This window comes from Pinus tabuliformis, chromosome J (assembly GCF_031772625.1).
Source record: "Pinus tabuliformis cultivar Carrire ecotype Pingquan chromosome J, CPIR1, whole genome shotgun sequence".
Lineage (NCBI taxonomy): Eukaryota > Viridiplantae > Streptophyta > Pinopsida > Pinales > Pinaceae > Pinus > Pinus tabuliformis.
The window spans coordinates 170,221,700-170,246,747 of record NC_142295.1 but is presented as its reverse complement, the minus strand read 5'-3'; the positions used below and the strand labels follow the sequence as shown (position 1 = coordinate 170,246,747).

Sequence of the window (25,048 nt, the reverse complement as noted above, 5' to 3'; positions counted from 1 at the left end):
AAGTCGTATACGCAGCGAAGATATTTAAAATACTTAGTAGACAAAGACATCCATCGTAGGATAGTAATTGTTATTGTATATTCTATAAAGAATTGATGTAGGATGATTACAAATGAGAATGAACGTCCTGTATATATAGCCAGGTAAGTACCCTTTTGATTATTAACTAACTAACCATTAGTTAATTTATTTATTATTTATTATTATGATTATTATTTATTATCTATTTTTTATAATTTATGTTCATAATATTGCCCTCCCCTTCAAAAGGCTTTGTCCTCAAAGCTTGTTGATGAAAGGGCTTGATCTCTTTTTTTGCTACGAATGTCTTCTCGTCTCGGAACAATCATCTTTGTCGATACAAGTTGATATGATCTTTTAAGTGACAAACAAAACTGTCGCACTGAGAAGGGATCAGACCATCCTAAATTAATCTTCTGTCGAATCTTGCAGTGACTGGAAACTTGTGATGAATTGTTATCACATGAATGGATTGCATTGACATTAGTATTCTTTGGAACATCAGGTTTGTTGTTTCTGTTCTAAATACGTAGCTTGATTGAATTGTCTACTCTCGTGATTCGGATGTCGATAAGGAATTCTAGTGATTTGATTTTCCCTTATCTTGTTTGTGTCGTTTTCTTGCTTTATTTGGAGTACCTGATTTCCTTTAGCTATGGAAGTTGCATGGTTAATTTCTGGATCTTCACTTGAATCTTTTGTTGCTGGAACTGCAATTTCTGAGCACATCTTTACTTCAACTAGCTTGTCCTTTTCTAGAGTTGTGATATTGACGAGATCAATATTTGTTGTTTTTTCGTCAACCAGAATTTCTACATTTGATGCTTCCTTCTCGATAAGTTGTTGTACCTTGTTTTCTAATGACTTCTTGTCCTTCTTAAGCTTTTTAATTTGCGTCAGTAATTTTTCACTATGGTCTTTAAGCTGAGAAACTTCTTCATTTTTGTCAGTGGTGATCTTGTCTATTTCTCTTTGCAAATTTTGTAGTACTTTTTTACCTTCTTGAAAAATTATTTTTGAAATATCTTGTATGTCTTCTGGTGTTACTGAATTTGGTTTTAGCGTAACATTTTGGAGTGTTATTTTCTTATTCTTGTAGGAAAATGTTAAAAACTTCTTTTTCATATTTAGGATGAAGGAACCAAGGGTTTCCATCCATGGCGAACCCAAAATAATGTCACCTTGATTGCTCCATAGTGTTTGAACTGAGAATTGCGAAATAACTGTATAATCGTCAATGTTTAACTGTAAATTGGTTATGTCATATTTTTTGTTGCCAAAACAGTCTAATTTTTCGATTATATTTGACTCTAGAATCACTAACTGGTTTGCGATTTCATGCGTTATATAATTTTTATCTTCAGCAGGGGAGATAACAATAGTGAAATTTGTGAAAATTCATAGACTCGAAGGAACCCCTACTGCAACAAATCTGAATCTACTTCACCTACTTGATTTTTAAATTACATTCATCAAGTTATTCTTCTGAATACTGAAGCAAATTACTTCTGCAGCCTACACTAATTAAATATTTGATCTCATGAAACAGAAAACAAAGCAAAGAACAAGATACATAGGACACACTTATTTTTGGACACAATAGTCCCCAGAAAAACCCAATGCGGGAAAATCGGTGCAACAGTTCTGAGGGTTTATTATTATGTAGGAGAAATATCTAAATACAAATCTAGGATGCTCATCTAACAATCCTTTACAGAGAAAATACCAACGGAAAATCTGAGTGAGTTTTACCTCACTTCACCTGGCAGAATTCGGCTGATCCGGCACAAGACTGGCTAACCCCAGCTATTTTTGCGTCACCTCTTCTGCCCTCTGCGTCAACTTTCCCCGCTGTTCCGGCAGTTCTTGCAGTTCCCGACAGTTCCGACTTCTGCCCTCTGCGTCAGCTTTCCCGGTTGTTCCGGCAGTTCCGGTTGTTCCCAACAGTTCCGACTTCTGCCCTTTGCGTCAGCTTTCCCAGCTATTCCGACAATTCCCGGCAGTTCCGACAGTTCCTGGCAGTTCCGACTGTTCCCGGCAATTCCGATTTTTGCCCTTTGCGGCAGCTTTCCTGGCTGTTCCGACAGTTCCAGGTAGTTCCAACTGTTCCTGGCAGTTTTGGCTTCTGCGTGATAGGCAACTTTTCTGCTCTGCTAGCTCTCTCCGCCTCTCTGTCTGTACTCTCTGGAAAGTACTTCTCCTGGATTCTCACTGCCCCTCTGCTACAGAATGATCACTTATTCGAAATCCTTATCAAACCTTGCCCTAGGAATCAAATTCTTGATCAATTCATTCTCTCTGTGCGTGTTTCCAAATGAACCCCAAGCCTCCATTTTATACTTTTCCTGTTGAGTCTTCAACGATCGAGATTAAGTCTCTAATGAACGGCTAATATTAAAACATGACTTGATCTGCCTTCTAGATCATTCTCACCCATATTTTGATTAATACCCATTAATATTTTAATTTTCCTAAGTTTAGACTTAAGAACCCCATTAAAAATATTAATTATTTTAATAAAATACAATCCGGGTGGAATTTCACCAAACGGTTTCTGGGTTCTTTAGAACTCATGTGCCTTGGCCTCTCCACCAATTTTCAAGACTAGAGCACTTCCGATGCTGCCAAAAACTAACAACATCTTTTCCCGCAATAGACCCTTTAATTCTAAATAGCAGTCAAACATAATTATGTGAAGTTTTTGGAAATTTTCCTTCATTACTGGTCTCCATTTTTCGTCTTGAAATGAGATTTATGGTTTTTAAGGTAACCCCTTCCTAACTTCTTATCTTAAATATTATTATCCTCTCTTTTTATTTATTTTTAAATAACCTTGAATTTTTTTAATTAAATAATAATTATTTTATTTTTATTTAATTTAATTATATATATATTTAAATTAAATTAAATATATATAATATATAACTATATGATATATAAATAATTGTTTGATTTAATATATAGTATATTACTGGACTTAATGAGAAATCATGATTTACCACCCAACGAAATTAAAAAAAAGGGTACGACGAATCAACCCAAATGATGCTTGAATTCCATTGTCGGGATGGTAGCATGGACAAGGTGTTGTGGTTAGCGGCTGTTGCAATACACAACAGACTGAATCGTGCTATCAGCGGGTAACCATACGGACGAGGGTCGATGTGGCAGAGGAACGATAAGACACGCAAATGGGAGAGGTGGTTTGAATGCTAGCGGGGTTATCGACGGATGGTAGGGAACATAGTTTGCGTTTGCTGAGTGCGGCAACAATTGAAATGGTGACAAGAATCGAGAACACAGTTGGACGGACGAGGCGTGATGGTACGTGCAAGCTTGTGCAGCCGGCACTGTTGGATGGGTGACTGCTGTCGATGCTGCTACGATGGTTGGCAATGCTATGATGGAGAGGCTGCTGGATAGCAAGGTGGATGCCGAAAACGGGGTGGCTGCAATGAGCAGTACATCGGTCGAGCAGTGGACAGTGGCTGCGGCAACGACTAGGTAAGTCATTTTTTATTATAATTTTATAGTGATATTTGTTGTTGTTTTATTTTATTTTTTTAAATTTTTATTTTTGATATAGGATATTTTTTTAACTCTTTTTATTTTTTTAAATATATATTTATTTCTATATATTTTTTTTTCCGTGGAAAATAGAGTTCGTAATTTCTATTAAAAAGTTGTTAATAGATATTACATGTTGTAGATGCCGAGGCATATGCTGTAGAGTGGCCAGAGCCACGTTACAAAGTAGAAAATAGATATAAATATCCAGAGTGAGTCTAGGTGAATACATGAACTGTATTTCACCAGTAGTTACAGAGTCCCCAAAATCTCAATTTTAAGGCCCAAGGCCATACAGGAATATGTACATACATATGTCCATACAATAATATACCCGATAATAAAGATTCCTGTTATACAAAAAGTAGCTCCCAAGTAGCAATTGCAATAACCTAGTGTGGGGGAGGATCCCCCATCAGCGGGCCGTCGATATAGGGACGATGATAGAACCTGTGTATCCCAGCTGGTGTGTGTTCTTCGATCAGCCAGTCTCCTAGAGGTCGATCCGCCGCCTCTTTCAAAAGCTGGTCAGCAAGCGCATTTCTTTCCCTGTAGATATGAGAAACAGTGATCTGGTCAAAATGTGTTTTTAGAAAAACAATTTCTTCCAAGATATGTTTCAAAGAATATGCATGACAGATAGATTTATTGTTTGTCCAATCAATCACAATCTTTGAGTCCCCAAAAATTTGAATTTGTCTGCAATGTTTAGTAAGGGCAAAATAAAGAAGGTGTCTCAAAGTGATAAGTTCCGCAAAGTTATTTGAGCCCGACCCCAGACCCAGTCTCAGGTGAAAATAATGAGTATCAGATAGGAAAAAAACAATCCCCCCACCACATCCTTGTGGCGGAGCTGCCCCGTCGAAGTATGCCCAAGGCATATCCTTATTTATGAGTTCAGGCTGTATAATTCTAGGACGGGAGGGTATGCTCTCATAAGGAATTTCATTGTAGGCAGCACAAATGGATGCCGAGAGTATCTGATTGTTGACTCTATAGTTCTCAAAGATAAAGGCGTTCCTGCTCTGCCATATGAAACTCGAAATCACTGCTGGGAGAATTAAGGCCTTTTCTGTGGCAACCGCGTCCCACCAATTTGACCAGGCAGCCGGTATGTCCTCGCCCTGCCAATTCGTTCTGATATTCAGTACCTGTATGACCTGTTGCCAGATTCCTTTTGTTGTCTCACAGTGGAGGAAAAGGTGGTTCGAAGTTTCCTCATTACTTTGGCAAAGTACGCACCACGATGGTCCTGCTATCGCCCGCTTCTTGAGAGCATCCCCTGTAGGTAATTTATTTGCGATTATGTTCCACAGGAGAAGCCTGTTTCTGGGCTGCACTTGGAGCTTCCACACAATTTTCCACCAGCCTAGCAGGTTTGCAGGTTTTCTGGCTTCCATAAGTCTGATATAACCCAATTTGGGTGAGTATGTCCCGGATTTAGCAGGGGCCCATATAAGCTGATCTTCATCCTCCCTAAGTTTGATATGAGATTCAATTAGAGCACGTATATATCCATTCCACTGTTCTGACCATACCTCCGGGATCTGTCCGTGCCCGACATCAATCCAAGCTTGAGTAAATATAGTGGAGCGCTCCCGGTCTCCGATCTGTGCTAAATATTTGATGCCCCTGTGATTGAGGTGTTGAATCAGATCTCTGGACAGTATGTGAGCATTCCCCGATCCAGGCCAAGGGTCAAGTCCAATACGAACCTGAGCCCCATTGCCCACCCTCCAGAGTAGATTATCTCTAATAAGGGGCATCGCCTTGAGAGTGGCACGCCAGATCGCTGAAATACCCTGTTGATTCCAAAAAGGTCTGCGAAGCCATTCCGTGAAGCAGGATGGCCAAATGTATTTGTGATGTATAACCTTAGCCCATAGACTGTCCATCTTGGTGAGGGACCAGCCCTGCTTGGCCGTGAGGGCAAGTGCAAATTCCTGTAGGGACTTTATACCCCAACCACCCCATTGCTTTGGCAATGCTATGGTAGACCATCTGGTCCAAGCAAAAATCCTTCCTTTTTTGTTTCCATTCCAAAGAAAGCGGGAACATATTTGTTGGATTCTGTTCAAAATGCCTTTAGGGATCCAAGTCAGAGACATCCAATAAACAGGGGTGGCCTCCAGGACTGTCTTGATTAGTAGGAGTCTGCCAGCTTTTGACAATAGTCGATGCTGCCAACCTGTTATCCTTCTTTCAATTTTGTTAATAAGCCAATACCAGTGAGTAATTTTATACCCATCCGGCTTCAATCTAAATCCCAGATATTTGATACCATCCATCAACTGGCATTCTAGGAATGGGAAGAATTGTCCAGCTAGAAGAGCTTCCTGCTGAGTGCATTGCATCATGGACCTGGTGGACTTCTGCTCATTTATTTCCATGCCCGTGGCTTTACAAAAGAGGAGTAGGATGTCATTTAGGGCGACGGTGTCCCTGATACTGCCATTCAGGAAGATTAATATATCATCCACAAACAATAGGTGGGTTAGGACAAACTGCTCCGTTATTTTGAGACCACTTATGTCTCCCGTCCTTCTAGCATCCGCTATAAGCCTGCTCAAACCTTCCATAACAATGAGAAAAAGTAATGGGGATAGAGGGCATCCTTGCCTGATCCCCCTGGAGATATGAAAACGTTCCGAAGCCGCACCATTGATAAGTATAGCAAATGATACCGAAGTAACGCAGCCCATGATCCAATTAATGAGGATATGAGGGAAACCAAGATGAGTAAGGATCATCTTCAAGTATAACCAATTAACTTTGTCAAATGCCTTGGCAAGGTCAATTTTTAAGGAGATGCCTTTCAGGTTCTTTAGCTTGATAGAGTGTAAAGCTTCTTGGGCAGTGCCGATAGCCTCTTGAATATGTCGGTTCCTGAGGAAGGCAAATTGCTCAGCCGAGATATGCGAGGATAGGATTGGCTTAATGCGGTTGGCAATGATTTTGGTTATGATTTTATAGAGACAGTTGCAGAGGGATATAGGCCGGAAGTCATTGAAGGATGTGGGCTCGTCAGTTTTGGGGATCAAGGCTATAAAGGTCTGGTTCATCGGTGGGTGAATGTGCCCCGTGATCCTGCTTTCCTCCACCACCGCCAATAGGTCATCCTTCATCATCTCATAGAAAGCCAGGTAGAATTCCACAGGCCATCCGTCTGGTCCTGGGCTTTTATCCTTTTTGAACCACTTAAGCGTGCTTTCAAGCTCTTGTTCACTGACTGGTTGGCAAAGATCCTCAATGTCCTCCTGTGACACGAACCTCGGAAACTTGCTAGCAAGTCTGATAATCTCTGGAAGGTTTACTGAATTTGGGGCCGTATAGAGTCCTTTAAAATGTGTGATCCCTAGTCTAGCCAGCTGTTGATGAGTGGTTGCCCAGCCATCAGGCTCCATTGGAAGTTGCCATATAGTGTTAGCGGCCTTTCTGCCATTGGCAATATTATGAAAAAATTTTGTATTGTTGTCCCCTGCTTTTAGCCAGATGGCTCGGCTCTTTAGACGCCAGAGTTCTTCTCTTTCCTTTAAGATCTTCGATTTTTCCTCAATCAGATGGCAGAGTTCAGCTTTTGTTTCATCCGATAGATAACCTGTTCCCCTTTCGTCTGTTAATTGGCCCATTCTATCTTCCTTATCCTTCAGGTTCTGTTCCTCTCTGCTTCGCTTCAGACGGGCCCAGGTTTCTGACATTTTGTTGAGCTTTTTGAGCCTGTCACAGAAGTCCGAAGCTTTCCTCCCTTCTCTCAACTGGGGCTGTGAGGCCCAGAAATCCGAGACCAACTTGATGTAATCTGGGTCTTGAAGATGGCCAGCAAAGAATTTGTAGGGAGAGCGCGGCTTTGGTGTGTTGCCACTAATCTGAAGTAAGATGGGGTGATGATCAGACAAACCCCCGTTGCTGACCCACTGTCTATATAATGGAAATTTCTGAATCAATGCCTCATGCATCATGTACCTGTCCAGCCTCCTTCCTAGAGCAGCCTATCCAGTACGCTGATTGTGCCAAGTGGGAAGTTTTTTATTCATGGGGATGTCCACAAGATGCTGGGCATCGAGGAGCATGGACATTTGTTCCGCGATAGGATCCCCTTGTGCAGATATCCCCCAAGTCTCCCCAGATCCCATCGAGAAATTAAAATCACCCCCTATAATAGTGCTCTGTGTAATATGTCCTTCTGAAAGAAAGTTTTGCCAAAAGTCGAGCCTGTTCTGATTGGGTCCATAGATGTTGAGAATTCTGATGGGTAAGCCCAATTCACCCATAGTGATGTCCATGCCAAGGAATCCTCTTCCTCCCCATACCGATAGAGGTCTGTGTATTCTAGGATTGATACCAATGAGTAGACCACCAGATCTACCACAGGCATCCAACCCATGTAGGAACCATCCAGGGAGAATAGAGAGTAGACATCGAACTGCTAGTTCAGAGGAGCATAGGGTTTCCTGAAGAAAAATGATATCACATCTGGATTCAAGTACCAGTCTCTTGAGAGCCAATCGTTTTTTAGGGCTGGCTAAACCCCTGCAATTGAAGGAGAGGCAAATCATGGGGTCACCCAGTTCTGGGGCTCATTCGCTCTAAGTGCCCTTTCAATAGTGATCTGTCGACCCGAAGCCACATCTGCCACCGTAGATAATTTTGCAGAAGAAATTTGGGATGGCCGGCCTCGCTTTTGTTTACGAAGCCGACCTGGGGAGGATCCCAGTCCTAATATTTTAGGCTGAGTTCTGGATCTCAATAGATAATGGTGCCCACCAGATACCATCGGGGAGGGAGGGGAGTCCGGGACATCAGTCTCCGGGATATAGGAAGGGGGGGTAGTTGAGAAAGTAGGGAGGGGGGGTTCGATGGGGCAATGGATGGTGGGTAAGGAGACACTCTCAGGAAGGGGAGTTCTGAATGCAGGGTGCATAATGGATTGCAATTCATGCGAAATAAAAGGTTGACAATTAGGATTGGTGTAATCACCTGAATGTGAAGATGCCGTCTCCATCGGCTTTGCTGCGGCTTCAGCTGTCTTGGATCTGGTACGCGGCGGCTCAGTTGAAGGCACAACAAATTTCCTGGATGTTCTCTTTTTCCCCCCTTCGCCCGGCCCCTTTGTAGGCGTCTCTTGCTGCCTCAGTTCACCCTCCGTAGTATTGGCATCTGCCTTTGGAGTGACAGGAGGTTGTTTTCTAGGACCCTGCATGCTCTCCTTGACCCCCCCTGTAACCAATGGGCAGTCCTTATAGAGATGTCCGGTCTTGTGGCATCTGCGGCAACGGAAGGGAACTCCTTCATAGTCCAGTATCTGCTTCCTGGTGACATGGTTGTGATAGATTTCGATAATCTCCTCCAGTCCCGGTCTAGTATCCATGTGAACCAAAATACGAGCCATGGATCGTTTGCCCGACTTCTCGTATGAGCGATCATGCTCCAGGTAGGTGCCTAGGGCGTCTCCTATCTTTTTGAAAGCGTAGGGGCTCCAGAATTGCCATGGCAAGCCAGGTAATCGCACCCAGATAGGGCCAGCTCCAAGTTATTCGCGCTCAGGATCAAATAAGGGATCCCAGCGTTTAAGGAATACAGGCATAAGCTCAATGTGCCAATATTTGCCCAGAATCCATTCAGCGAATTGTTGGTGGCAGAAATGCAGGGCGAACCATCCTCTGGTAAGAACCATCACCTCAGGTAATTCTTTAAGCAACGGTCCCCATATCTCCTCCACCCACGACTTAAGCCTCTCCGCCGTATAATTTCGTCCTCGAACACGGCCAACAAGAACCTTTCGCGCGGCATCCATAATGTACGGCAGCGGGGCTTCAGGCCCGAAGTTTACCTTGAAACCAGAATTATTAGCTTTAAGGCATCTTCCTTTTGTAACCTTCTCCGAGCGTTTACCCGAGAGGGTCTCTCTGAGTAACTTGCGACACGGGTCCGAGGAGCTGTGCTGAGCAGAATGTACCGACTGAGCAGGGTATGGCGAAGTAAAGCATCCAGAACGAATAGGGGAGCGAGGGGCCGAGGAACCGGTACCCTGCAGGTTCGGGCCGGAAATAGGGGGGGGCATTCGCTGACTCAGCAGCATAAACGAGACCGAGAGGGAGTGAGAGCTAGATGGAGGGGGAGGGGACGGGGGCGGAGGGAGGGGAGGTCGTAAAGGTTGATGGAGAGGGGCGTCCAGAGATGGCGACGCAGGGCAACATGAACCCAAGAGCTGAAGAGTCGCCGGAGAGAGGGGTGGGCAATCAAGTGCGGCGTCCGGGGGAGGATATTCCGGCCCCTTGCCTTTCCCAGTTGGCAGCTGGTGTAGAGGCCGTGAGGAAGTGCCAGCCGTAACCCCAAGAGCAACACTTCGCGGAGTCGTCAACGGTCTGGTGGAATGTGCCCAAATTTCTTGGTTGGGTATGGGGTCCTCCCCATAATTTAACAGGTCCTCCTCAATCATGATAGCTGTCGGTGGGAGCACAGTAGGGTTCGGGACCGGGTCCGTCGGATGCGGGAAACGGAGTTCAGCGATGGTGGGTTCGATGCCGGGTCGGCGGCAACAGTGATCGGAGGTCGGCGTCAGGTGTTGGCGAGCAGGGAGGAAACCACGGGGGAGAAAGCAGTAAACGTCAAGAAACCAAGCCGCGAAGCACGAGCATAAGTTAACTGTCGAGCGGCAGGTGGTCAGCCCTGCCCTATGGCAGTGGCCCCAACTGTAAATCCTTGGAGGGCCCAACTGTCAGCATCCATTGTCGACAAGTGCGCCAGCAGAACGAGGCCTGTAGTTCCCGAGCTAGGGTTCCGCCATCGCCGTTGCAGAGCTCCCCCGAGAGCGTATTTTCCTGAGTCAAAGCTTTTATTATACGAAGTGCTCTATTTCTATATATATATATATATAGAAATAAATATATATTAAAAAAAAAAAAGTTAAAAAAATATCTTATATCTTATGGCCAAAGGCCTCATAGGCAAAACCACCAGAATGGAGAACCTCCTTCTTCGTAGTGAATGCTTGATTTGACGACAACAAAATTGATGATGAGTTGAAGGCCAAAGGTTGGATCAGATGTGGCTCTGATACCAATGTAACGACCAAAAGTCGTATACGCAACAGAAATATTTAAAATACTTCGTAGACAAAGACATCCATCGTATGATAGTAATTGTAAATTGTATATTGTTTAAATAATTGATGTAGGATGATTACAAATGAGAATGAGGGTCCTGTATATATAGCCATATAAGTACCCTTTCACAAATACGCATGTCTCTAAGACATGCCTTTTCATTATTAACTAACTAACCATTAGTTAATTTACTTATTATTTATTATTATATTTATATTATTATGATTATTATTTATTATATATTTTTATCTACTTTTACATAATTTATGTTCATAACAAAAATCTACTGCCACCTTCACAACATAAAATACTGTGGAAACAAGTACTGAGCAAGAAGGAAATAACACACACACAATTGACACCGTTGTTTTTGGATAATGTCCCCCTAACCATTAGTTAATTTACTTATTATTTATTATTATATTTATATTATTATGATTATTATTTATTATATATTTTTATCTACTTTTACATAATTTATGTTCATAACAAAAATCTACTGCCACCTTCACAACATAAAATACTGTGGAAACAAGTACTGAGCAAGAAGGAAATAACACACACACAATTGACACCGTTGTTTTTGGATAATGTCCCCGAAAAAACCCAATGTGGGAAAACTGGTGCAACAGCTAAGGGTTTTAATTATTATGCAGTAGTTTCTGAATACAATCTTTGGATGCCTTATTGGCTATCCGATACAGAGAATCTGACTGGCAGATAATTAGTGAGAAATACCTCATACTATCACTGGAGATCTAACACTGATCCAGCCACTGAATGGCTAGCCCCAAGTTGCCTGTGCTCAGTCATTGCGCTGCTTTGTGTCACAACTGATAGGGACTGCATCACTCCCGTTGGTTGATCGATCTGCTAGCTGGATGCTCTATCCTCTGGCACTCCGGTCTCACGCCCCGGTTCCTGGCATTGGATCTAATCTGCTCCTCAACAAATTTGCGAATCTCCTCAAGGCCTCTACACTGCCTCAACGTGGCTTTATGCTGCCCAGCTTGGCTCTACGCTGCCTCTTCTGGATCTCTCTCTAACTCCTCTGAAATGCATCTCCGAATCAGGGAACTCTCCAACCAAAAAACTATCCTTCCCCCTCACTACAAGAAATCTCCTTGATGACTTCTCCTGCAACTGCTGCGCTACTCTCTTGAGAAGTCAAGGCAAGAGGGAAGAGTCCTAGGATGTCCTACCTCAATGTGATGATGCAAAACTTTTAATGGTCAAAGGTGAAGGTAAGAGATCTATACCTTAGTATTCTCTTCCAAGTGGAGCGTGGTGCCCTTCTTTGGCCTTGATGTAGCTTTGTCCTCTAATGAACCTACAAAAATGTCTTAGTCTAACCCTTGAACAATACCTAAAAGTCACTCAGACAATAATAGATGCACAATAGCTCTTCAAGCTAGTTTTCTCATTGATCTCCAATAGATAAAAACGAAAGAGCTGTCTTACTTATATAGATGGAGAGCCTCGTTAGTACAATGCAATGTTAGCTGAATCGATGATTGAATCAGAAAACCCTCTGAACTGGAATTGGTAAAAATTTGGACCAAAAAACTGGCCGACCAAAAACGCATAAAATATTCAAATTTTAAAGAAAAACATATATATTCATGTGCATCCATATGAATCCAAACCATTTATACACAAATATGCAAAAGTTCTCATTTATATAGCAAATAAGAGTGCATATAATTAGAGTAGCACTTAGTGCAATGTATTTTTGAACCAAAAATACATCAATAGGAAGGCTCTAATTGGCCTCTAGTGTCAAAAAAGATCATGCTACAATAAATACCTACATATCATCAAAATCATTGCCTATATTGGGATCTTCATCATCAATATCACCCTTTAAGCATTAAAATAAGAAGAAAAAACTTCATATGTCAAATCGAGCTTTTTTTAGTGATGGGTACATTTTTACTAAGGTCATGATAAAGGAGTGAAACAGTCAATGCCACTAACACCAAAGTACATAGAGGGCTTGGTGCTCTTGATTAAATGCTAGTTTTGTACCCTCGTACATGACCGAATCCAATGGAAATGTTGCAATCCCCCTAATCTTGAAATCCTAAAAAACTGTTAAGTTTGTTGGATTTTGAATGAGATTTAAAATTCTACTTTCCCATTTGAAATCCAATGAAGTTAGAACCACTCTCAAACATCCTAATTCAATTAATGGTAATGTTAAAAATATAAGTAAAAGGATGAAAATGCCATCCTTTTACTTTAAGAATTTAACATTACCATTGATGTTGGAAAACGCAATGTGGCGGCTATTAATTTAACTTTTTCTTAACCTTAATAATTTCTTGTGAACTTTATTTATCTTCTTTTGTTTTATTTATTAGTTTTTCTTCATCAAACAATTATCATGAGCAAAGTAGTAAAGACAGTGGACATAAAAATTAGTCTCCAAGCCACGGAAAAAACCCTCCAAGGGGAAAAACCTAGAAAAATCTCATCTTCTTATAGAATCTGCTTCAAATGAGACAACCAAGACCCAAACCCTAGACCAAGTCCTCCTCCAAGCACCAAGTTAGCCCTCCAAGAAGCCCTTCCAATAGGATTAGATCAATAAGGTTCGATCCTGCTTCAACCAGCTTCCAGCTTCAACTTCGACCCCAATTTCAACCCTGCAACGTCTTGCAACTTCAATCTTGTAGCTGCTACAAAAACTCTAATTTTGGCAAAAGACAATTCTTCAAGGGATCCTCCTTTGAGCAAGATAATGTTTTTCCAAGGTCAACGAAGTCAAATCAAAATATTCGCTCTTCCAACAACTTGATCCTGCAACTTGATCTCCTGCAATCTGAACTGGCAATTTCGGCCTTCCTTGAAGCTACAAAAACGTTAGTTTTTGCACGTGTGAGAGAGATAGAGCCTAAAAACAACCTTTCCTTCTTCTTGAATTCTCCTTGCCTTCTAGACCTTCACGCTTCCTTTCTTCTAGCTACTAGCTTTAGATCGAACTTCTTATATGAGAGAGATCGAATGAGTGACTAATGAGGTTGAAGCTGCCTGTATTTATAGCCTTTCCAAGGGGTCGAATTCCCTCCTTTAGGCCGACATGTACTTTGGAGGTTTCCAAGACTTTCTAGACACAATAAATTCTTTTACAAGGTACATTTTGCCCGAAAAGGTCTTATAACCATGATGTTGACTCTCTTTACTCATGACAATAAATCCTATGAACTAATAAACCCTAGAAGCATGAAGAACATGCTTTTACCTAGAAGACCATCAAGAAGAAGCATGAGACCCATGCTTTAAAATAATAATTTTTCTTTCTTCTTTTGTTTGTTACATAAGATATACATATTGAAATGAGTACAATAACAATTATGAAGACCGAAACTAGTTACATTTCCAACACTCCCTCTTAACTAGGGAGGTATTCATAATTGTACAACTAGTACAACATCATTCTCAAGCTGAAGAGTTCTCATAAGAAGAGTCAGATTGATAAGCCAACTGTAAGCATCAACATTATAACCAACACTGCCTTTGAGGCCTAACTAGACAAGCTCAACTTCATGCGAGAGCATTATGTTGGGAGGCTTTATGTGAGATATCGCACTACCTTTAAGGCACATACACCATCTGGATGTTCACTAGGTATGTCCTTTTAGCACTATTCTTATCATTGATTTTTAACCCTTAATCCTCAAAGAATATTGGTCCTCTTCGACCACTCTTATCTTGGTTACCTATCTTATCCACAAAGAGTGTTAGTACCTTTTCTTTCTTGGATTCTCTATCTTCAAGGAAACCACAAATGCTTATCCAATCCTCCACCATTCTTTTTCCACGGCCTTCACTTAGACTTACAACTGTTAGTCCTAGTCAAGTGCATGACAAATGAAGAAGAGAATGCACATGTGATGTCCATCATCACTCCCTCTCAATCAGAGAGGATATCCCTATTTTTTCTTGATTAGGGAATAGATCCTTGCTCATGTTCAAGGAGACTCCTTCACTTCCTCTCAAATCTAGAGGAAATTCCTGACTTCCTTTTTAGTTTGAGAAGTCATAACCACAAGCTCTTTAGCTTATAAGAGTATCAACCACTTGTTCTTTATGGAGATAGTTGCATGGCTCCCTCTTTCTTGCGCATCGAGATTTCTTTCTTTCTGGGTATCATGGAGCCATCTTCTTTCTTCTATCTTGTACAGGGTTCAGGTCATCAATCTTGCACATCACTTTAATCTTGTCATCATCAATGAAGGCATTATGTTGAGCCTTGCCGAACTTCAAGCTAATCATAGCTTTCTCATGAAAGTGATCTCCTTTGTACGAGTTTGAGCTTCAAGTTATCTTCTTGCACTACTGCCTTAAGATGAAAACATCTTGACTTCATAATTGCCACAATCATATGTGAGCTTGCCCCAACATTCATCATATATTCCTACAATATCCTTCTAGGTAGCAAAACAATATGTTAACCAAATAACCAATAATAAAAAATATTAGACTTACCTCGTCGAGATGACTTTCTTATCAAAACATCAACATCCTCATGATCCATCTCCATACGAATCTCCCTTAAGGCATCAAAGTGCCCAAGGATTGAACTTGATTACCAAATTACAATTTTCTTTCGGAGACTATATTGGATGTTTATCACTTATTCTATATAATTTAGTGAGAAAGTTTTGATCCTTTATCCATTCTAGAGTAAGTCAAATTCTTCTTTTAAGCATCATATAACCATACTAAGCATATTTTATGACCAACTTCTTTTACAAGATTCTTGTACATATGAATCCTATCCAAGAGAAGAGTTACTTCAAATATGCATTCCAATGCTTTCATCCAATCATCTAGCTATTTGATTTGAAATGAGCCTTCAACTTGACCAACTGCATTCCTTCATCCTTCAAGAGTATTGTTTCCATACTATATGGAATATATACTAACCTTGTCATAATGCTTCTTCCAAGAACCTTCCAAAATGATGGTTCTTATAGGATCTTGATGATCCATCTTAGCAAAATGACTACCTCTAACATAATGTTAGATAATGCTTGGATGAACAATAATATGCAAAATAGTTCCAATCTTCTCAATTTTGAAAGACTAGATGATTCAAAGCAACTCAATCAAGTAGACTCTAAATATGCTACTATCTAGGATGCCATGCTTTTACAAAAACAAAACTCTTCTAGAGTAAACAACAATGCATGCTATTCTAAATGAAGGAAAGACAAACTTCATAAAGAACCTGACAGAGAGGATGCCTTCTTCAATAGTAAAGATCTTTGATATCTTCTCTCTTCGGCTTCTTCTTAGGTTCTCCCTTCTCTTCAACTGTGTGAGCTTCACTTCTTTCCTTTCTTTTGTTGTTCTGCTTGTTTGGACAGTCCCTTTTAAAGTGTCCATATTCATTGCATCAAAGCATTGAATTGAACCTTGGACATGAATTGAACCTTGGACATATCTGGCTTCTTCTTGGACTTTCCAAACTTTCCCTTCTTCAACTTCTTGGTTCTTGCAATAAAGGCTTGAGATTGTTCATTTGATTCAGTGTCATCCTTTGCCTTGATCCTAGTCTCTTCCAAGATGCATTGAGCCCACAACTCATCAAAAGGAGTAGTATCTTTCTTAGAGTAGATGCTAGTTGCAAAATTGCTCCATTCTGGTGGCAAAGCATTTAGTACACAGATGGTCATTTCAGAGTAAAAAATTGTCTCCCCAAGCCCATGCAACTGATCTCTTATTTGTGAAATCTTCATTAGATAGGAGGCCATGTCTTCATCCTTCGATTTCCTTATTCTGTATAGTTGGTTTCTCAAGGAAATCTTTTGACTTGATGTACTTATAGAGTACAACTTTACTAGCTTATCATACATAGCCTTAGATGTCTTCAAATCAACAACAAAGGGAACTAGATGATCCTTAATGGATTCAACAATGATCCTTTGTGCCCTTACTTCTCCTTTCTTGTATTTTGCTAACTCTTGAGTCTTGTCTTTGCTAGGTTCAACAACTTCACTGAGGACATATTCCATTACTTCATGTTCTGTAAGTGCTAGGTCAATCCTTTTCTTCCATGCTAGGAAATTTGTTGAGCCAACAAACTTATTGCTTTCCTTGCAGAAAGAACCCATATGACCTGTAGATTTAAACATAACGTAACAATATGGTACTTACTTGTCAACCAAGAATCTTTTCTTCTTTGATGATGTCTCCCACTATCTTGATGCTTTCAAGATCTTCAAAGAGACTTCAATGATGTCCTTGAAAGATGTTTCTAGGATTCCTTCAACAACAACTTCCAAGAGTGATGAATGATACCAAGATTCTTTGATGCTTCCTTCAAAGATGTCTTCCAATGAGCCTTTAAATAGATCTCCTTCCAAGAGAGATCAAAAACCTTCTTGTAATCTTCCTTGATGAGAGCTTGATGTAGTCTTGATCCTTCTGCAAGTGATTTCCCTTGGCAAACCCTTCTTGTGTCCACAAGATGATCTTTTCAACTGCCTTCTCTTGTTCACCTTAGCTCTGATACCATGTTGGAAAATGCAATGTGGTAGCTATTAATTCAGATTTTCCTTAACCTTAATAATTGCTTGTGAACTTTATTTATCTTCTTGTGTTTTCTTTATTAGTTCTTCTTCATCAAACAATTATCAAGAGCAAAATAGTAAAGATAGTGGACACAAAAATTAGGCTCCAAGCTAGGGAAAAACCCCTCCAAGGGGAAAAACCCAAAAAAATCTCTTCTTCTTATAGAATTTGCTTCAAATGAGATAACCAAGACCCAAACCCTAGACCAAGTCCTCCTCCAAGCACCAAGTCAACCCTCCAAGAAGCCCTTCTAATAGGATTAGATCGATAAGGTTCAATCCTGCTTCAACCAACTTCCAGCTTCAACTTCGACCCCAACTTCAACCTTGCAACTTCGTCCCGCAACTTCGATCTTGTTGCTGCTGCAAAAACCCTAATTCTAGCATAAGACAATTCTTCAAGAGATCCTCCTTTAAGCAAGATAATGTCTTTCCAAGGTCAATGAATTCAAATCAAAATATTCGCTTTTCCAACAACTTGATCCTGCAACTTGATCACCTGTAATTGGGACCTGCAATTTTGACCTTCCTTGAAGCTGCAAAACCCTAGTTTTCGCAGATGTGAGAGAGATAGAGCCCAAAAGAAATCTTTCCTTTTTCTTCTTGAATTCTCTTTGCTTTCTAGACCTTCGCTCTTCCTTTCTTCTAGCTCCTAGATTTAGATTGAACTTCTTATAGGAGAGAGATCAAATGAGTGACTAATGAGGTCAAAGTTGCCTGTATTTATAACCTTTCCAAGGGGTCGAATTCCCTCCTTTAGGTCGACTTGTAGCTACCAGGGTTGACTTGTACTTTGGAGGTTTCCAGGACTTTCTAGACTCAAAATAAATTCTTTTACAAGATACATTTTGCCCGGAAGGGTCTTATAATCATGATGTTGACTCTCTTGACTCATGACAATAAATCCTATGACCTAACAAACCCTAGAAGCATGAAGAACATGCTTTTACCTAGAAGACCATCAATAAGAAGCATGAAACCCATGCTTTAAAATAATAAATTTTCTTTCTTCTTTTGTTTGTTACATAAGATATACATATTGAAATGAGTACAATAACAATTATGAAGACCGAAACTAGTTACATTTCCAACAATTGATTGCATAGCAATAGTAGGGCCATAGGCTTGAATATTAGGCCGACCCACTAAAAAATTCTTGTTTTTAAAAAAAAATTGCATTTGGAACATCCTTGGTTACATTGTATAGATTGGCTAGTTTGGTACAAACCGGCCAGTTCGGTACTGCACCGGCCATTTTTGGTTCCAAACCTTCAACCGGACTGGTTTGACCCCCATGTTGAAATTTGTGTAGCTCGCAAGGTCTTTCCGAATAGTGAAAACCCACCAAAAGGGAGTTGGTTGGGCAAGTTACCCAAGTGTTTGGAACCCAAAGTTGTGGGTTTGGGACATAAGTTAACAAATTTATTATTCTAATTAATTATTAAATGGTTGAGTGGGAAAAACTCTAAAGGACCAAGGGTTCCGGAAATAACCTAAAGGAAAAGTATAAATAAGAGGCCAAACTAGAGGCGTAGACGTACAAGTGAGAGAATTAGGGGAGTCACAGTTTGTCCAGGAGGAGGCTAAGTTAGTAATTCTGTGCTAGGATCTGTGGTAGAGGCAGAGTGGATTTTCCTTAAGGAAGCCAAAGTTGTTGTGAAAAAAGAAGATGCTGATATGTGATATTCCTGAGATAATAAAGAGGTCCGAGCCCTAGAGGAGGGCTGGACCGTGTTTCTCTGACCGCAAGAAGAAGGGATCTGGCTGCAGGCCCCAAGAAAGGCATCCAAGAGGCAGTACAGAACTAAAGAATGGTTTCCAAGTGACTAATATAAGGTTTGTTCAGGTAACCTGAGGGCTAACGTTGAATAGCAACCTTAAGGAGCCTGTCCGCAAGCACAAGAGAACCTATAGGGTGGTCTGAGGCCCATTTCTGGAAAGCCGAGGTGGTTAAGGCCCAGTTAAGGCCACCTTGAGATCTAATAGGTGCTTGGTAGGGTAGCCGTAGAGCCAATAAGGGCTGGCCACAGAATACCTTAGCCCTAGGACCAGAGCTGCAGGGTTAATCTATAGGCCAAGGGGCCTCAGACAGTGTAGGAGGGCCGAGGCTGAGTATAGGCTAGTATGTAAGGGCTGAACATAACTTATGAGAAGTAGGCCAAGATTGTTGAAGAGAAGAACAATAAGGCAAGTGGACTGTTGAAGGAGGGTTGGTCAGTGATTCAGTAACCCTGGTGAGGGTTGGCAACAACAGTATAAGTGCTAGGTAGGTCAACCAAGACAGTTGGGAGGTAGTCCGAGACCTACACAAACAGTAAAGGGCTGAGGTCAGTGGGCTGCAAGATTGTTGTTGCAGAAGGGGTAGATTAGGGCTATTGGAAGGAAAGAAGTCTGTAGCAGTAGAAGGAGTTGTGCTATAGGAAGGTACAACAAGGGAACTGAAGTCTATGGGCTAAAGCAGCAACCTAGGTAAGTCAATATCCTGCTGATTACTTTTGTAGGCAGAGGACAACCATTTGTATTTTGTATTGGGCAGATTAGTGTTTGAAAGATTAGACCTCAGTCCTAGTTGTTGTATACTATGTAATATGTATACTAGATTGTATCAGGGTTTCTGACGGGTCATGATCCCTGGTACGGGAGCCCGAATGTTTTCTTATTGATAGACTAATGGGAAACGAGATTTGGGTCCATATATCTTGTGTACTATCATCGATTTCACTGCTGATATTTTTCCGCTGTGCAAAGTCTCTTAATTGAGTACCTTCAGTGTGTTTATGATTTAGTCTAGACCTATGTTGCATGAAAATTCTAAGAACCTGGTCTTTCGGGCCGTACTTGTACCCGAAACTCTGAACGTCAGCTGAAACTCCACCGAAACTCGATCGTCATGTAATCATCTATGAGAGTTAATATAGACTTCATTTTTCTTCTAAATTGTCATCTATATGTCTTATTCCCTTTTTTCTCCAAGATATATATATATATATATATATATATATATATATATATATATGACGTTTCGGCCGACGTTTCCATTTTTGGGAGGTGACGTTTCTTAAAGTATCTGTTTCGGAAACTCTGAAACGTTTTAGCGTTTATATATATATATATGACGTTTCGGCCGACGTTTCCATTTTTGGGAGGTGACATTTCTTAAAGTATCCATTTCGGAAACTATGAAACGTTTCGGCGTTTCGTGCAACTTAGGTCGAGACAGAGACCAGATCTGGGGTACAAGAAAATTTCAACACCCCAAACCGGTCGGACTAGCCGGTTCCACCGGTTCTGATAATAATGGTACAATGATGTTATACAATTTGCCTAGCACAAATTGTGGGCAAATTCAAGTGGCCCGAGTCAAAAAAATACAAATGGTGAGAATAGGTGCTATTGTGGTGACTCTTGAGATACCTTTGAGGTTGCACCCATTATTAGGACTTTTATAACTTAAGTGCAATTTTCACTAGTAACATGTAGAAAATATATAGAAATGGCACAATCCAAGGTGTAATTATATTATAAGATCAACATCCCACTCCACTGTTTTTGCAAGTTGGTGACAAGGTTTATTTGATGGTGCACTCCATTAGTTTATTTTCTACTGTAAGATACACCTAGTTATTGTCAAGATATTTTGGACATTTCACTATTGTTTGAACAGTTGCATGAATTAGAATTCACATTTACCTGCTTATCTAAGGATGCATTTTGTTTTCAATATTATTTTCTTGAAACAACCACGAACTTGACATGATAATATATTTCCCAGATATTTGGATATGCAAAGTGAAATAGGCAGAAAATGATCCAGCTTGGATAATGTATGAAAGGGTTAGAAGATTAAGAAATAGATAAATCAAAACGTATTAGTGTAATGGTCCACTAATCCTATTGAAGGGGTAATGTGGGAATCTCTTGCTTTCATGTGAGATATCAGCCTCATTGAGGGCAATGAATTTCCTTGGTCGGAGAGATGTTAGAGCCAAGGTCATCATACACAAGCAACTAACATTGTTTTGAAATAATTAACAGGTTTTATGACAAAGAATCTTCACCAAGGTAAGAGGGTGTCGCTCTTTTAGATATTGGATAGGCTGGTTGGGTCTCGTAAGTCCCAGAGCTTTTCATGTCCATTGGCTTTATATGGAGGTTCTATCTATTTGTTTGCCACATTAGTTGATAAGCTGTCTAAATTTAGTAAATTTGTGCACTTATCCTTTCTCTCCTCATTTCATCACCATTATTCTCTTGTAAATTTTAAGAGCGAGTATTTATTACACTTTAGAGGAGCCTTTGAACATAAGAAATGACAACCATCTCTTTTCCTATGAGTGTTGCTTTTATGATGGTGGAATTTGAACAGTAATTTAAAGATTTCATGGAAAACAAAATTGTTTAGGAGAGTGCCCTCCTTGCATTCTATGACTACGTAATTACAGAGAAGACTTTGAGCATTGATGAAATACCATTAGTGTTAAAGGTGTAATACATCATCTTTGAGGACCAACAGCCTTCATTTGAGAGCATTTGTTATACAATGACTTCCATTTTTAAATTTGTTTACATAGAATACGGCTCAGTTTTGATTTGAATGCTCCCCCTATATATCACTCTCCATGCATAGAATGAGGTTCAGTTTGATATTGCATGGTCTTGGTGCCCTTACAAAATTTATATAGTCCTGCATAAAATTTGGAAATGAAACAACGGCCTGCCCTCTTATGGAAGTTCAACATTCACTAGCTTGTCATTAGGATAGTTCCATGTCAATTTTGGAGAAATGGCCTATGTCAACTTCATAAAATTGCTTATCTGATTATATTGCATTACAATTTGGCCATTCAAGTGTTTGGTGTGATTTGTCTATTAATAGGCTTTATGAATAATTGTAAAATTCCTTTGTTGATCTATTTCCATGGTCCAATATATTGTTGTTTTTATGATGATTCACTGAATTGGAATGCATCGTGGACATGCATTGATCATAATGGGGTCCATGCTGCTCACATGGACATTTAGCTGATGGGAATTAATCTATTCATTTTACATGTTTTCTCACAATGGTTGCATAGGCTTATGCCTGTGCTTTTGTTTCATCAACCTGATTTGCCACATGAAAGATAATTTGAAATTTTAAATAGATTGGAGTTGTGCCATTCGGTACAAACCCGCTTCTTATTATATTCGTAGTGGTAATGGGCTTCAAGGCATCCATAATAGTTGTGTGCCATATACCTCTTTGATGGGGCAGTGATGACAACATAGCACTGACCTTTGGAACATGGTATTCATTGGGATGTTTGCAAGTTAATAATCTTAAAGACGTGAAGCTGTCCACAACACAGACAATGCATGAGTTAATAATCAAGTATCCTTTAGTTGATTGAGTAGTCATGCATTGAATTATGAGTAAAACTTTTGCTTTTTTATGATGCTGGTTCTTCAGGTGAAGGATGACGAGGATGGATGCCTGGCTTTAACCCTTAGAAGCTATCTTTCTCACAAATCAACAATTCTATAAATGATTCATCATTTTGTAGTAATACTATGGAAGGTTCAAAACTAATCGAATGGAAAATCCTGTTCACCAAATGGGACTAAAGTTGAACATGTAAAGTTCTAGCAGATTGGGCAAATCGTAGTTGTAGAGACATAGGTCCACTAGCAGAAAATTGGGAAGGAGTAATTCTGGTTAGATACCAAAAATGATATGAGCAAATGAAGGTGAGAACACTGAAAACCTCCCGACTACTAGAAAATAAAGCGGAACTTTCTCAAAAGAATCTGGGATATGTAAACTGTATTAAGTTATAGAATGTCTTGGTGACCTTAAATAGGCATATTCCCACTATTTGGGGTTGACACACGATTTATAACCAAATTTTTGAAGAAGGATATTCCTACAGTTAAATTTTCTCTTTACCATATAGAAGCACCTAGACATATAAATTAAAATACAAAGTTTATTAAAGGACAAATAGTCAACACTTATAACAGAAGATGATCGTAAAATTTAAATGTCCTAGACTAAAGGGTTTGTCATACAATATCATCAGCTTTCAGGGTTTTGCAATTTGAGTATCATGACAGTGCACAATAGCGATGGAGTGATTCTTACGTTTATATGTGCTTATATCAATATGCAGGGTTTGGCGACATGTTCTTAGAGGTGGTGATTTTGTGATTGATGCTACATGTGGCAATGGCCAAGACACCTTAGCATTGGCAAAATTGGTGTGCACAGAGTCAAAAAAAGGGCTTATTTATGGGATGGATGTGCAACAATCAGCATTGCAAAACACTTCATCTTTGTTAGATTCCACTCTTAGCCCAAATGAGGTACTTTAACCCTTATTATAATGACCTAATTACTGTTTTTTGATATGCAAAAGCATAGAAAAGCCAATTGGTAATTGCTATTTTAAAATTAGAATGTAATTTTTTATACAGACTAGTCTGTGGTTTAAACAATGTTTTTGAACTTTTTTCAATACATGTGTGCTTTTCAAGGAACTTAGTAGTCCAAATCTATTTGTCAAGCTTTGTGTAATATTCCTAGTGGGAAATATTAAGTGATAACAACAAATAAAGCATAAACATGTAACCATAAAGCTAACACACCAGCATAATGACAAATTGCACCAAAAATTGTACCAAGTGCTGATCCATTTTATTAATTGAGAAAACAAGGTACATATAAATGAAGAAAAGGAACCTTGGCTTGCTACAACAAGCTAGTCAAGTCCTAGGTGAAAATGGAGCTGCCCAAGTGCTAGAAACTGCTCTCCCCAAGTCTCTGTGTTGGCCCAGTGAATTCTGCTACTGTTGGCTGGAATGGAATTGGTGTTTCAGCCCTCTAAACTACTCGGAAAATTCCAGGAAATGAATAGGGGCCTCCTCACAAGGAACCCAGAATAACGCAGAAAAATCACACGGACCCAAGTGGTGGAAATGGTCTCGGAGTGAACTACGTCCTTCTCCAACAATTTCTAATGCTGGCCGTTGACTAGAACACTGAATTGCCCATCTTTTACCTTATCAGATGCATCAACTGATTTTAGAAACATGGTTCCTGTGGGAAGAAGATAAGAAAGTTTATGATGGTACAGTTTTTTTGATCAGTCCATCCATCTGACATGATGGTACATCCTGTTCTTGCCCATGAGTCCTTGAAATCTTTCAAATACTCATTAATGGAGAAAATTTCTTTCTGCAAACGATACCCCCTTAGCTCATGCATAGTAGGGCCTTTGAAGCCTTTTCCAGCAGCATGTATGGCATCAAACATAGGCTCATAATATGGTGAACGGGAAGCATTGAAGGGGATATCAGCATCATACCACCATCTAGCTATGTAATCACAAGCAATCTCCCTCAATTCTTTCTTCCAATGGTCATCTAAAGTGGGCTGCATATGACTTCTACTAGCTTGAGGACCATGTGCATCTGATGGAGAGGAGGGAGTGAAATAACTTTTGATATTCATATCACCCTTTTTCATTTTACCCTTTCCCTTTTCTTGAATAGACTCAAAAGAGGGAGGAACATATCGGAAGGGGTTGGATGCATCAGTACAAGGGATAGAGGAAGAACCCTCAAAATCAAAATGGGGGTTGGTAGCCAACGTTTTTTTGTATATTCCTCTTCCTCCCAATTTCAGCCTCTAACTCTTTTTGCCTAGCCTTATCTTCTTTAAACTTCTCAAAGCTGGCTAACAAATCCTTCCTAATCTCCCCAATTTCTGGTGAGGTACATGGAGTAATTTGGCCT

General features: G+C 40.1%; 1 protein-coding gene across 3 annotated transcripts in view; it reads left to right on the top strand.

The window, feature by feature from the left end:
• The window catches only part of LOC149226209 (S-adenosyl-L-methionine-dependent methyltransferases superfamily protein), a 208,961-nt gene that overhangs the window by 65,645 nt on the left and 118,268 nt on the right, over positions 1-25,048 (top strand). For all 3 annotated transcript variants that reach the window (XR_016247011.1, XR_016247010.1, XM_089375235.1), the window contains exon 3: positions 23,425-23,617. Coding sequence is in view for 1 of the 3 variants with exons in the window: in XM_089375235.1 (XP_089231361.1) it covers positions 23,425-23,617 (193 nt within the window). In the remaining 2 variants the exon portion in view is untranslated. The remainder of the gene's footprint in view (positions 1-23,424; positions 23,618-25,048) is intronic.